Below are 13,985 nucleotides of genomic sequence, written 5' to 3'. Positions count from 1 at the left end.
GTCAAGGGCATGTACCATGGTTGCGGGCACATCCCCAGTAGGGAGTGTGCAGGAGGCAGCTGATTGATGTTTCTCTCTCATTGATGTTTCTAACTCTCTATCCCTCTCCCTTCCTCTCTGTAAAAAATCAATAAAATAAATATATTATAAATATATATATATATACTTGGGATCCCCATTACTGCCACTGGGGAGTCTTAAGTGTGCAAAGACCCCACACTGGAAGTCGTGTCCCTCATATACAAAACTGGCGGGCTCTCACTCGTTGGGCCTCAGGTAACAGCTGCCCAGGGATGGAGAGAGGAGGACGTGTTGCCTCAGTCTAGAGAGCACCATAAATTAGATGCTGTGGCAACCTCCTGAGACCCTGTGGAGTGGCGTCTGGTGAGTAGTAGTAGTTGCCTTTATTTGCTTTGGAACCCTACTAATTCTTTTCTTTGGATTTCCAGATGAAACCAGGTTCTCTGTCACACCAGAAATCATCTTTGAAGGTGATACGGTAACTCTGGTGTGTGAAACCGACGTTCCGTCCTCCAACGTGTCCTGGCACCACGTGGGGAGGCTCTCCGACATCCAGAATGGCAGCCGGTTCTGGGTGTACACCACCGTGCTCAACAACCTGACCTCTGTGTCGCGCCTCACCGTGTTCAACATCACTCTGGGGGACGCGGGTGGGTGTCTGCCCAATAACTCACTGGTGGGAGGGAAGGGATGAAGGGCTCAGAGAGAACAGACCTTATAACGTGTAGAGAACATTTCATCTTCAAAAAGGAGTCACCAGACTCGACTTTTCCAAATTGAAAATCAATCCCATGGCATTTCAAGCCAAGCAAGTTAGTCTTGGGAGACAAATACAGTTTTCCACATTTACTGAATCCACATCACATCTTTGTGGATTCTGATTTTGCCAGAGTTCAGTAGAATGCCAGAATTATCCAGTCTTCTAGTTCTCCAAGGCTTTCCAGGTTTTTCTTCCCACCTCTGTCACCCCCACACTTTTTACTTACCAGTAAGTAACAAGTGTGAGATTGCCTCGTGGCATCAAAAGAACCTTCATTGGCCTTCGCACTCCCTGTACATTTCTTCAGGGCTGTTAGACCAAGTCTCAGATGCATTTGAAAATGATGTTTCTCAAAGCACTGTCATGACACATGTCACAAGGCTGTCATTCTAAGTATCAATAGTAATCAACTCATAGTAACGAATGCTTCCGTGTATTCCATGCAGGTGAATATATTTGCAAACTGACCATAGATATTTTTGAATATGAGTCCAGAAAAAAGATTAATGTGACCCCCATCCGAATTTTGGCAAATGAAGACATGAAGGTGACGTGTGACAACAGTCCTGTGTCTCTGAACTGCTGCAGTGAGATCAATGTGAACTGGAGTCAAGTGAAATGGAAGCAGGAGGGGGAGATAACCATTCCAGGTAAGAATGTCGGCTGCCCTTTCGTGGCCAAGGAAATATGGGGGATGCCGCGGGTGGGAGAGGAAATGTCCAATGGCTCTTTCTTTCTAGACTTCAGACTGTGAAAAAGTACTAGGTTTGATGCCAGCTCCCGCTTAGCCATTCTAGAACAAAATTCCAAAAATATATGCCTATATGTGTCATGCTTGGATCGTCAAGATCCTGGCGGAGAAGATCCAAGAGGGAGTGACATGATGACTTAGGTCCATGGAGGCTGCTGCCTACGGAAAAGCTTGTCCCCACCTTCCTAACCTTTCCATCTTCAGCAAAGAGGGAAGGGTGAGGTCAGCACCTTTGCTTCGGAGTCTGACCTGGAACTTCTCATTTCCATGTCTCTTCTCTTCTCACTTCTCTGCCTTTGTATCCACAGTTTCTCCCATGTTATCTAATTCTGTGTCTCTGGTTTGTTTGTTTGTTTGTTTGTTTGTTATCTCCCTGTGTAGACCTATTTACCTCTCAATTGTTTCATGTCCATTTCTGATCTGTTTGCTTTCATTTTAAATCTGAGATCTAACTGAAGTCCCCACCCCCCAGTTTACACTGGTGAATGACAATGCTACTACTAATAAATTAAAATAGCAATACTAACTCTGTTTGCCATAACAGTTTGTGATAAATCAATTAAAAAAAAAAACTTATTACTTTTAATCACATTTTAAACTTGACCACAAGTTGGAAGCTGGAGGTTTTTTCCATCCAGTTTTCAAAAAGAAATTGGGGTCCAAATTAAATGACTTAGTCACAGTTGTCACAATAGGAGAAGGCAAACGATTGAGACTCACTTCTAGCCTCGTGTCACAAGACCGGTGTTTATCTGGGCCAAACTCTCTCCCCAAGCCTGATGGGCCAGCGCTGGGGCTCGCTGACCTGGCAGTTTGCACAGAGGCAGAGACTGCCTTCTGCCTAAAGCCCTCATATAACAATACCCAACCCTCCCCTTTAGAAATGACAGTACTAAGTGTCCATGCTTACCCTAAAAAAGTCATTCCAGTAAAGTGTGGCTTCACCCGTGAAATACATTTGTGATGGTGGAGACTTTATTTTACAAAGCCTTTGCTATCCGACTGTATTAAATTATGAGCTATAAAATAATGATCGATTGGCACGCACCTCTTCCTGAGCACACCTCTTTTGTAGAGCCCGTCTCAGCTGGTGTTTGTATTTGACTTTAAAGCCCCAGAAGAATGGGAAAGGCCTCTGGTAAGTGCTGAAATGTTGACACTGGTACGTGTAGTCACTTCCTTGATTGTTAAGGAAGAGGAGGTGTGGGCATCCTGAAGGAACTGCCAGCTGGGAGAAAGACCTTGCAAAGTTCCTGGGAAAGCGCATAAGCTTTCCAGGGTGAGAGGTGAAAAGCGTCGCCCTCTGGCAGACGAGCCAGGAAGTCTGCGGTGCAGATGCTCAGAGACCTCTCCGTGGCCACCACTTCAGACAGTCCCCATGCCCAGTGTGGGCTCAGCCCGCCTAAGAACAATGGGTTTCCTGTCACAGGGCTGGCCGCCTGGGGAGCTGCAGAAATCAGTTCTCTGATGAGTTTAGCCTCTGCTCTGGGCACCCTGCCCTTCCTCCCCCACCCCTCTCTGTAGCAATTTTGCTCCAAGTTCTACAGGTGATTTCAGAAGCCATTTTTCCAGGCCAGTAAGAAACAATCTAGCGGACTAATTCACTCCAAACATTTGGAACTGAATGTGTTACCTTGTCTCAGTAACACGTAGTGTTATTTTCAAAACACTCTGGCAAGGGATAAGACAGAAAGAAGTAATCAGCAAAGGTAGGATTTCTAGCTTTAAGGGGAGAGGGTCTGTTGAATAGGGAGGGATTTCTGCAGTTTTTCAAATCAACAGACACCAACTATGATATTAATAATAATGGTAGCAGAAGTAATACAGTAGCCCCCCTTGTCCATGGGTATACGTTCTAAGACCCCCCATGGATGCCTGAAACTATGGATAGTACCAAACCCTAGATGTACAGTTTTTCCTTGACATACATATTTATAATAAAGTTTGATTTATAAATTAGGCACAGTAAGAGATTAGCAATAATAACTAATAATAGAATAATTATAATATATGGTAATAAAAATTATATAAATATGGTCTCTCTCTAAATATCTAATTGTACCGTTACATACAGCATGCATAAGATTTCATCATGCTACTGAGAATGACGTACAATAAAAATTTATGAATTGTTTATTTCTGGAATTTTCCAAAATATTTCTTAATATTTTCAGGCCATGGTTGACTGCGGGTAATTGAAATAGCAGAAAGCAAACTGCAGTTAAAGAGGGACTACTGTATATTAATGCTGCTACTAGTAGCAGTAATAGCAGAGGTAAAAATAGTTATTATTATTAGCGCAGCTTCTCATTTTTCTATACCCAACACTAGCTTTGACTGTGTAGGAATGTATTGACAAGTTGGGGGAATTGAAGGGCAGCAGAGTTGATAGTGTTACCATAGGTCTTCTTAGGTGGCATGATGGTAAAAAAATAATGAAGTCTAATTCCCTTTTACCCACAAGCTAGAATGGTTCCCAAATGAGTTCATAAACTTTTTCTTGGCCCTGCCTACCCTATTTCCTGGCTCGTCTCATGCAGATTACTCATAAAGCAATTGAATCTTTACTAGAGGGTGTCAGCCCCTTCTTGGCTGGCTGGCAGACATGTGACAGCTGGGAGCACAGAGTGACTGGGGAGGGAGGGACAGCCTCAGATTCCACCATTCCCTTCTTTGTCTCCTCTTCCCAATTGCCCCCCTTAGGTTTTTAAGCTTCTGTTATTGTGCATGCTTGTGCGCTGTATGAAATGTTAGTTTTGCAGCCAAATAGCATGAGGAAGAGATAAAGAAGTGAGACCACCCTTTCCCCTTGTTGAATAGAAATCAGTCTTGTGGTGTTCATGTCACTTTATGTAGCCTCCATGTTTGTGTGTATTTTTCAGTTTTTTTTTCTTATGATTTATTTCTAGTTTCATACCATTATGGTCAGAGAAGATGCTTGATATGATTTCAATTTCTTATATTTATTGAGACTTGTTTTGTGTCCTAACATGTGATCTATCCTAGAAAATGTTCCATGTGCACTTGAAAAAAATCTATATTCTGCTGCTTTGGGATAGAATCTCGGCAGATATCAATTAAATTCATCTGATCTAGTGAGTCATTTAAGGCCACCATTTTCTGGTTGGTCTTCTGTCTGGAAGATCTATCCACTGATTTCACTGGAGTGTTAAAATCTCCTACTATGAGTGTATTACTATCAATCTCTTCCTTTGTGTCCATCAAGATTTGCTTTACATATTTAGGTCCTCTATGTTGGGTGCATAAATGTTTACAAAGGTTATATCCTCTTGTTGGATTGCCCCCTTTGTCATTATGTAGTGTCCTTCATTGCCTCTTACTATAGCCTTTGTTTTAAAGTATATTTTGTGAGATATAAGTATTGCTACTGTAGCTTTTATTTCCTTTCCATTAGCATGAAATATCTTTTTCCATCCCTTTATTTTTAGTCTGTGTGTATCTTTTGTCCTGAGGTGGGTCTCTCTGGACAGAATATACATGGGTCTTGTTTTCTTATCCATTCAGCTACACTTTATAAAGTGCCACTAGGAGCCTGCCTGCCTCAGGGACTGAGGCGAGACCAAAGTAGAGAAGCAACTGGAAGTACTGAAGCATTCTCCATGCTGGCTGCAAGAAAGGGTCACCCTTTTTGTTTTGTTTTTTAAAGACCAGGTGTCAGGGTTTCACTCTAGAGTAACTAAATTGGAATTGGGTTTGGGCTCCAGGCAGTGGCATAAGTTCTTAAATGCCACTGGAGATTTTATTGGGCGAAGGGGAGCAAGAGCCGTGGATTTAGTCTAATCCCTCATTTACACAGGAGGACAAGTCTCCATGACAGTGGCAAAAAGCTCCCTCCTCACCCACAGCTCTTTCTCTTTCCCTTCATGTCTCTCTCTGTTCCCTGTGATGCCACAAACAAATCCGATTTTAAATAGTGACTCCTCTACTTGAAGGAATGCCCACCAAATTGGATTTTTTTTAAAAGAAAAAGAAAGAACTTGTGCCAAGTCTTCAGTCCTGGAATAATTAGCCCACACCCTGTGCTTTTCAGTAGGACAGTGTCTAGTCTCAGGAAGCAGTGATCCCATTTCAGCCACATGCCCTTGTCCTGATGCAGGGCAAGTTGGGGCACTTTGTGGACTCCCAGGCCTTCATCCATTAAATAGTAGTAATGGTACCTAATTTACAAGAGAGGAGAAACACTGAGATGATCAATGTAAAATATTTAAAATAGACCTGAATGCACTGAGTCTGCCACAGTAACTATTTTCTGATCATGACGATAGCTTTAAAAACCAGCCCGTCACTTTTCCTCAGTGTGGTTGGTGGGAATTTTCATCGGATATGATCTAATCTTGAGCAGCGGATTTGTAATTGCGTACCATCTCTTCTCCAGAAAGCACAGTACCAGCTCATCAGCTGCACTCAGTACCCTCCAGGCAGGACCCCGAGGTGCACAGCCCCAGGGTGTTGTATGAAATACAATGGGAACGCTGCCAGTTCAGAGTTCCCACCTTTGTTTTCTGAGTTTGCCATCTCTCCCTCTGGAGCCTTATCTCCACTCTTTCCCTGCAGGGTTCAGCCTCACAGAACTACTGTTTTTTCCTGAGCGAGACCAGCAAGCTGCTGCTTCTGTGCTTAGGCTTCCACCTGTAATGTCTGATTTAACTATAGAAGTTTTTTCTTGAAGCAAAATCTGTGTGTTTGTCTAATTTGGGGTCTCCTTACCTCAGCACTAGTGACATTTTGGGCCAAATCATTCTCAGCTGAGAGTATCTGTCCTGGACATTGCAGGGTGGTTAAATACTCACTAGATGCCAGGAGAACCCCCCAGTTGTGACAGCCAAAAATGTCCCCTAATATTGTCAAGTGTCCCCCCAAAAGGCAAAATCACCCCTGGTTGAGACCAAATGTCTAATGCATAAAGCAGACCTGAATGGAGCTGCTTGAGTTAGAGAAAGGGTTGGCAGGGGAGGATGCTAGAGCCCACAATGCTTATTATCCCCAACCCAGCCCCAATTCCTAAAGCAGGTTCACAGAACACCTCGTTCTTCCAAGGAGTACCGACTCATACACACCCCCACACACCCTCACCGCACACACCAGAACACCACAGCCACCATTTCCATCTATGTCTTTCAAGCCTAGAGCAAATCTTCCCGATCCTCGGAAATCTTCCAAATAAAACTTCCCTCCTTTAATCTCCAGACTGTAATTACTTCTCTCTTATGAAACCTATCTACTGGATATTATAATTATTTCTGTACGTATCTTTATATGCTCCATTGTTCATAGCTCATTTTCTTGCACATTAGTTTGGTGAGAAAGCTGGGCTTGAAGGATGAGTAAGAGTCAACAGGAGGAGGGAAGGATAATATTACAGGTGTGAACACATAGGGTATGAAGCTACAGGCATGTTGAAGGACTTGACCTAGTTTTTAAGAAAGTGATGTAGAATCAGATAAAGAGTGCAGAGGCAGATTAAAAGCATATGTGAATAAATACATATACCACACTAAGGATATTTTAGTTTGTAAGATTTAAAGGTAAAATGAGAGAAATCAGATGATAGGGGCTGAACTTTAGAAAAATAAAATTTAAAAACTAAAAATAAATTTTGAGGTAGTGTAGCCAATAGATTGAAGGACCAAATAACCAAAAATAAAATTACACTTACAACAGCATGCAATTGGCAGATAACTGATAATGGGGCCCAGGTTAGTGACCATGAGTTGGAGTGGATAAGACAGTTATGAGATGATTTAGAAGTATAACCTAAAACTTTTTACAACTGGTTGGAAGTAGAATGTGAGGAAATGCAAGTAATTAAAAATAACCTTAAGATTTTTAATTTTGTGAACTGCCATTGGCAAAGAAAAGACACATGAGAAGATATACAGGCTTTGTCTGGGGAGGAGAAATATGAGTTCCAGTTGGACACGTTGAATTGGAGATACCTCAAATATCAAATTGACACTTGGGAATTCGCTTCTAGAGGTTCCAACAGGAGTGTTTCTCTCTCTTTTAAAATATTTTTAAATTTATTTTTTAGAGAGAGGGGAAGGGAGGAGGAGAGAAAAACATCAATGTGAGAGCAGAACACCAACTGGCTGCCTCCTGCACACCCCCTACTGGGGATCAGGTCGACAATCCAGATATGTACCCTGGCTTGGAATCAGACTAGCAACCCTTCAGTGCACAGGAAGACACCCAACCAACTGAGCCACACCGGCCAGGGCAAGAGTGTTTCTCTTAGAGCTAGAGTGGAGAGTCATCCAAATACAGGATATAATAGGAGCCAAGGTGTGGATGACATTCCCCGGTGAAACAGTAGAGATAAAGATAAGAAAGGGTCAATATCAGAGTGCTTGGGCAAGGCCAATATCCTTGGAAACACCAAGATTTACAAAGGGAACAAAGGCAAGGAGCCTGGGAAGGAAACCCAGAAGGAGGGATGAAGAGAGAAGAGAAGCAGGAGAGACTGTGGAATTGGGTAGCCACGTCACAGAGAAGGTGGTCAGCAGGATGGGTAGCATGAGACGAAGCCACTGTATCTGGGGAAAAGGAAATCACAGGGGGCCTTAAAGGAGCACTTGAAGTGGAGAATAAGGGAAAGAAGGTAAATCATAGTGGTTTGATAAAAAGTAGGAGTTGAATGCTAACGGTGGCAATGCAGAAGCCTTGTGGGTATGAAGAGAGGATGAAAATGCAGTGATGGCTAGAGAAGCTTCCAGATTAGGAAAGTTATTTTAGAAAGGGAAGACAAGAGCTGGTGCTTAGCATGAAAGAGCCCAAGGAAAGATTAAAGACATAAGGGAGAGGAGAGTTAAAGGATGGCATAGGGCCTGGGGGAATTGGAAGACATTGATTTGCAAACAACAAGTGGAGGGGTGAGCCATAGAGATTAAGTAGGGACACTTGTGCCTATGAGCTAGGTGGTAATTTAGTCAAGTGGGTGAAGATGGAGATCAATTTCATGTTTTGAACAACCATTTGGGAAACAGGAGAGAAAAGCTAGTTACATATCAATCAAAGTATTTCAAATACCGCTGATTATCCAGCCAGGGCTGAACAAGATGCATTTATGCTGGAGCTAATCAGAAGGTTTATTCTTTTTCTTTAATTTTTGGAAGGTTGACAGTGTTTGAAGGATGCTTTAGGAGTTCATGACAATAGGCGATGTTAGAAGCGGGAGAGGGTGGAGTAGAAAACATTCACCAGGAGGGTTATAGAGCCATAGGCAAGAAGTAAAGAGGGCTTGGAGGGCATGGCATCTGGGAATGAAAATCAAGGTATTGAAGAGGATCTATTTTGAAGGGGAAACAGCTGCTAAGCTGAGAAAGCATGAAGTTAAAGCTTCCAATAAAGCATCTAGACTAATAATATGGAAAAAAGTATGAAAACGTTTCTCAAATGAGATGAATATCAACTGTGCTAGTCTTGTGTCTTTCTCCTTTCAATAATAATAGTAACAGTCTAAGTAACCTGATTTTTTTCTTTCCAGTGTAAATCATGTCCAAAGACCTTGCTTATCTTTCTTTATTTTTCACATTCCAACGACAGTCACTAATGGGGCAGGCCCCATTCAGGCACCAGTCTAAGTGTTGTTGTTTTTTTAATTCAAATACTTTATTGTTTAAAGTATTACATGAGTCTCCTTCTTCCCCCGTTGACCTCTCCTTGGCCGCTCCCACCCCCCAGCACATGCCCTCACCTCCCTACTGTCTGTGTCTATTGGTTATGCTCATATGCATGCATACAAGTCCTTTGGTTGATCTCTTACCCCCTCACCCGCCCCCTCCCAGTCTCCCCTCATAGGTTGGATAGTCTGTTTGAAGCTTCTATGTCTCTGGTTCTATTTTTGTTCATCAGTTTATGTTGTTCATTATATTCCACAAATGAGTGAGATCAAGTGTTTTTTTATATTAACTCATTGTACCTAACTACAATCCTGGGCTGTGGTTATTATTATTTCTCCTTATTTTACATTTGGAGAACCTGAGGCACAGAGCAGTGTAGTGACTTTCTCAACAATGCCCTGCCAGTCATTGCTTGAGGTTGGGATCTGTAGCCAGGCAACCTGGTTCCCAAGTCTGCAGGCCTAACCACTACACATTCCTGTCACCTCTCCACTCAAAGAGAAAAAAACCTAACTTAATAATTCTTTTTCACTGACTCGGCCTCCCTGCTACTGACTCAGAGAGTCAGCCAACTGTGACAGCAAAAGAACTGCTTGTGTCATTGCAGGGAACTCTGAAGCAGACTCAGGTTCCAGCTGCAGCAGGTACACCCTCAAGGCCGACGGGAGTCAGTGTCCCAGTGGGTCCGCCGGAAGGACAGTCATCTACACGTGTGAGTTCATCAGCTTCCACGGAGCCCGAGGCAGTAAGAGCATAGAAGTGACATTCACGTCTGTGGGTAAGGACTCTTACTAGCATTTTCACCTCCAATCCAGGGCTGCCAATCAACTGGGAATATCCATGGGCCATAAAGCAGGGCCTTCCCTGGTGGTGGGAGTGTGGTTGGGGTGAGTCACAGAATGGGGAACAGGAGAGGATTTCCCTCTGTGTCATTTCAGTTCACATGAAATCTTTAGCATAGGGAAGGGTAGGGTGGGCAGCTGGCTGCAGAGAGGGAACAGCCTGCCTTGTGCCGGTGCAGAAAGTGGACCAGGAACTAGTTTCACACTTAGATTAGTCCTATTTAATCTTGAGTTTACAATGAGTCTAATGCCTCTAGCTCCCCACTTTCCCTTCCATAGTTTCATTCTCCCTCTCTTGAATTCTCCCTCCCTCCCCTGGCTCATTCCCCACCGCCCTTCCCTCCCCTGTCACCTAATCTAGGATGCATGCTTCAAAAAGCTTAACAACCTGGTATTTTGAGGTTATTTTACAGTTGTAACAAGTACTTTTTAATATTTCAATTAACTCAGCTTATTTAGGCCCCTTCAAAATAGAATTCCTTCTCCTCATATCATAACTTCAGCCCTATCTGCACAAAGAGGACAGACAAACTTGCTTTTCCACCCATCTTAGAAAAACGAACTATGTAGCTAAGTCATGAACAAGTTGGAGAAATGACTTATATATAAATGGACTTGTTACTCTTGTTCACATTTCCTATTATGGTGACCTGGCATTTTTACAAAGAGCAAGGTTAGGTTTATCTGAAAACATTATTGCCATAGGTTCATGGGTTTTTTGAGCAATGTGCAGTTGTCTGTCGTGAGCGCAGTTGTACATGGCACGTCTTCACACTGGGACCTGTGTCCTTAGGTGAGCTTTGGTTGTTTTAGGGACATGTTTAGCCTCCGCTGAAAACCACTGGCCTGGTATTTGGACCTCATCTGAGAATCAAGAGAATGGGATTCACAGGTCCAGGGGCCTTTGCCTTTTCTCTCTCGAAGAAGCCACTCCACCTCAGAAAGCTATCCCGAGGTCACTGCGGCCAGTGAGGCCCCGCCAGGGACACTTGAATCCCAGCTTCTAAAGGGGACTATGGAGACCCCTGATTTTTCTGATGGTGACTGAGGATAAGATTATACACTGATTGGAAGAGCAGGCAACCTCCGTGAGCTCCAGGCACGAATTGTTCACCTAAAAAAGACAGAAATGAATGGCATTTTGAAATGTCAGCTGTGTAAAATATATGCTCCAAGAGCCAGAGGCAAAACTACTGGGACATTCATAGAAGTTTTTATATTTGTAAAGGTCTTGTTAACATTCTCGGTGAATAACTCCTCATGAACCTATGAGGACACTCGCAGAAAGAGGAGCAAATGTAGAGACTTATGGTTAGGGTGCCTATATGGCCCCGTTCGCCCAAGACGGTCCAGTGATCCCTTGAGCTACTTAAAATGTAGCTTCAGAAATCACTCCTGCTTAGTGTGTAGACTCAGTGCTAGATCTAGGAGTTAAGTGCTGGGGATGCAAAGACACAGAAGAGAGTCCTGTTCTTGCGGGGCTCGCATTTTTATGGAAGAGAAATATAGAAAGAAAGAAATTAAAATACAATGTGGTGTAACTGAGACACTTGGTGTCCCTTGAGGTGTCGTGGAAGAGGTTGGAGGGGAGCTTGGGTTAAGTTAAGTGAACATCGCTAAGTTTGCAACCTTTTGCCCTGCTGATCATCAGGAGATAAATCCAGCCACAAAGGGGAAGTGCACGAGCACCTAAGGCATGTGATGGAAATGAGTACAGTTCAGAGCACCACCGGGATCAGCCTAGAAACAAATAAAGCCCAGGAGCAGCAAGGTACCAATCCCGCGTTGACACAGTAGTCAGGACGGTCCACGCTTCCTGTCTCTATCTTAAATTTCACTCATGTGTTGATGGCACCAGAAAGACTAAACATTGTGCTTGTTGTCGGTTTTCTTTTGTCTGTTTTGTTTGCATTCTTTCAGCCAACTTAACAATAACCCCGGACCCAATTTCTGTTTCTGAGGGACAAAACTTTTCTATAAAGTGCATCAGTGATGTGAGTAACTATGATGAGGTGTATTGGAAAACTTCTGCTGGAATTAAAATATACCAAAGGTTTTACACCGCAAGGAAGTATCCTGATAGAGCGGAGTCGGTGCTGACTGTGAGGAGCTCGACAAGGGAGTGGAACGGTGAGTGAAAAGCCAGTACTACTCTGCTGCCCGGAGCCCTGGAAAACATGCTACAGTAGTTCCTATCCACATTTCATGCAACAGCCCTTCTGGGGAAGATGTCATTATACCCATTTTACAGATGTAGAAACTGAGGCTCGGAAAGGATAATAAATACACCTAAGCCCCTATACCTTAAGTTGTTAAGCTAGGACTGGAACTTGTCTCTCTCATTCTAGAGCCTGTGCTCTTGCCATGAAGTTAAGAGGATTTTTATTAAAAGTACTTTTATCAAACTCTTGGTAGTGCTTCACCCAATTTCGGCATCAAAAATCTAGGTAAAGGATTAATAGGCCTGGATCCAAAGGAAGGAACATTTTTATTTCCTCTGTTTCTCTGTACATTATTCATGTTGGGAAGATACACAAATGTTTGGGGGGAAAAAGAGAATTTGATTGAACTACTGTAATAAAAGCTGACACTTATTGAGCCCTTACTATGTGATAGACACTGTCCTAAGTGTTAAAGTGTGTTAATTCATTTAAAACAATAAACTGAGAGGGTAATGCTATTATTATCCCCATTTTGCAGATGGAAAAGCTGAGGCTCAGTGAAGTTAACTAAGTTGTCTAAGATTATGCATCTCATAAATGGCAGTGCCAGGGTGAAACTCTGGCTAGTGGCTAATTCTGAACCACTTCACTCTGACGTCTTTCACTAATTGTAAGGTTAATCAGCCTGGATTCTGTGAGTTCCCAGTCTTCTTCATTTTTCCCTATGAAGACCAGGAAACATTGTAGAAATAATTAGTTATTGTTTGGCTGTAGTAAAACATCAGGAAATGAGAGTATTTCTCTCCTATAGTGAACTCACACCTAGTTCTGTCCAAATTGTTCTTTCCTTCTACAGGGCAATAGCTTAGGAGGAGCCATAGCTTTCCCAGTTACAGTCATTTATTAAACATTCTCATATTCAAGTGCTAAAAAAACCTAGTCTCACCTAATTCAACTACACTTGCATTTAAATGGAATTTAAATTTCCCTTCCCTCCCAACAGAATTGAAAAGAGTTTCTTCTTGGTTTTTGTTCTGCCTGATTTCCCTCCAGCTAGTTGCTTTTCTGGCTTCTCTAGAGTTGGGACAAAGAGAAGAAATGTAAAATAATAAAATAAAATAAATAAAATAAAATAAAATAAATAAAATAAAATAAAATAAAAAGGGTCTTACTAAATTGTAGGTACTCTTTTTATCTTCCTGTACTGTCCCCATGATAGGTGCTCAAATGGTGGCTCATCCCCTGATGAGCCCTAATACTCAGTGGGAAAAGGTTCTTTCAAGAAACTCAACCCAAGTACTGTCCACAGTCCACTCTGCCACACCAAAAACTGGGCATGCAGGCTACTCCTGCTGCTGCCTCCCCTTTTACTCCAGCAAGGTCAGCCAGCATCTTACTTTTAGACTTTTCTAGGTAAGAGTGAGATATCAGACATTTAATTACAGAGTACAGAGGCTGAGCTCTCTTGAGAAATCTCTCTCTCCTTCTCCCTCTCCCTCTCTCTTCGTGGTGCCATGGGGTCCTGAAAATTGAGGAGCCTACTCAGAGATGGAAAGAGGGGGCATCACAATATCACAGTGTTCCATCTGGGTAACAACTCTCTTTAAAGAACTTGCACACACCAAATTTCCCATTCATTCTCTGGTTCATGAAAGAGCCTTGGAGTAGGTATTGGGAACCTGTTTTGAAACCCGATTCCCCCTAATAGAGTGTATGACTTTGGATAAGCCACTTAATTATATTTGAAAGTAAGTGAATATTTAGGTGGCCCTCGGTTAGTCCTTCAAATACATAGAGTGCTCAGGAGAG

At 42.7% G+C, this 13,985-nt stretch overlaps 1 protein-coding gene across 1 annotated transcript in view; it reads left to right on the top strand.

Annotated features, from left to right (window-relative positions):
* ADGRF5 (adhesion G protein-coupled receptor F5) overlaps positions 1-13,985 on the top strand; it is a 70,652-nt gene that overhangs the window by 43,992 nt on the left and 12,675 nt on the right. The window contains exons 9-12 of the mRNA XM_054722436.1: positions 450-671; positions 1,228-1,431; positions 9,780-9,950; positions 11,935-12,144. Coding sequence (XP_054578411.1) covers positions 450-671; positions 1,228-1,431; positions 9,780-9,950; positions 11,935-12,144 — 807 coding nt within the window. The remainder of the gene's footprint in view (positions 1-449; positions 672-1,227; positions 1,432-9,779; positions 9,951-11,934; positions 12,145-13,985) is intronic.

The sequence above is a fragment of the Eptesicus fuscus genome, chromosome 10, assembly GCF_027574615.1.
Source record: "Eptesicus fuscus isolate TK198812 chromosome 10, DD_ASM_mEF_20220401, whole genome shotgun sequence".
Taxonomy (NCBI): Eukaryota; Metazoa; Chordata; class Mammalia; order Chiroptera; family Vespertilionidae; genus Eptesicus; species Eptesicus fuscus.
This window is presented reverse-complemented; position numbering and strand designations above follow the sequence as displayed.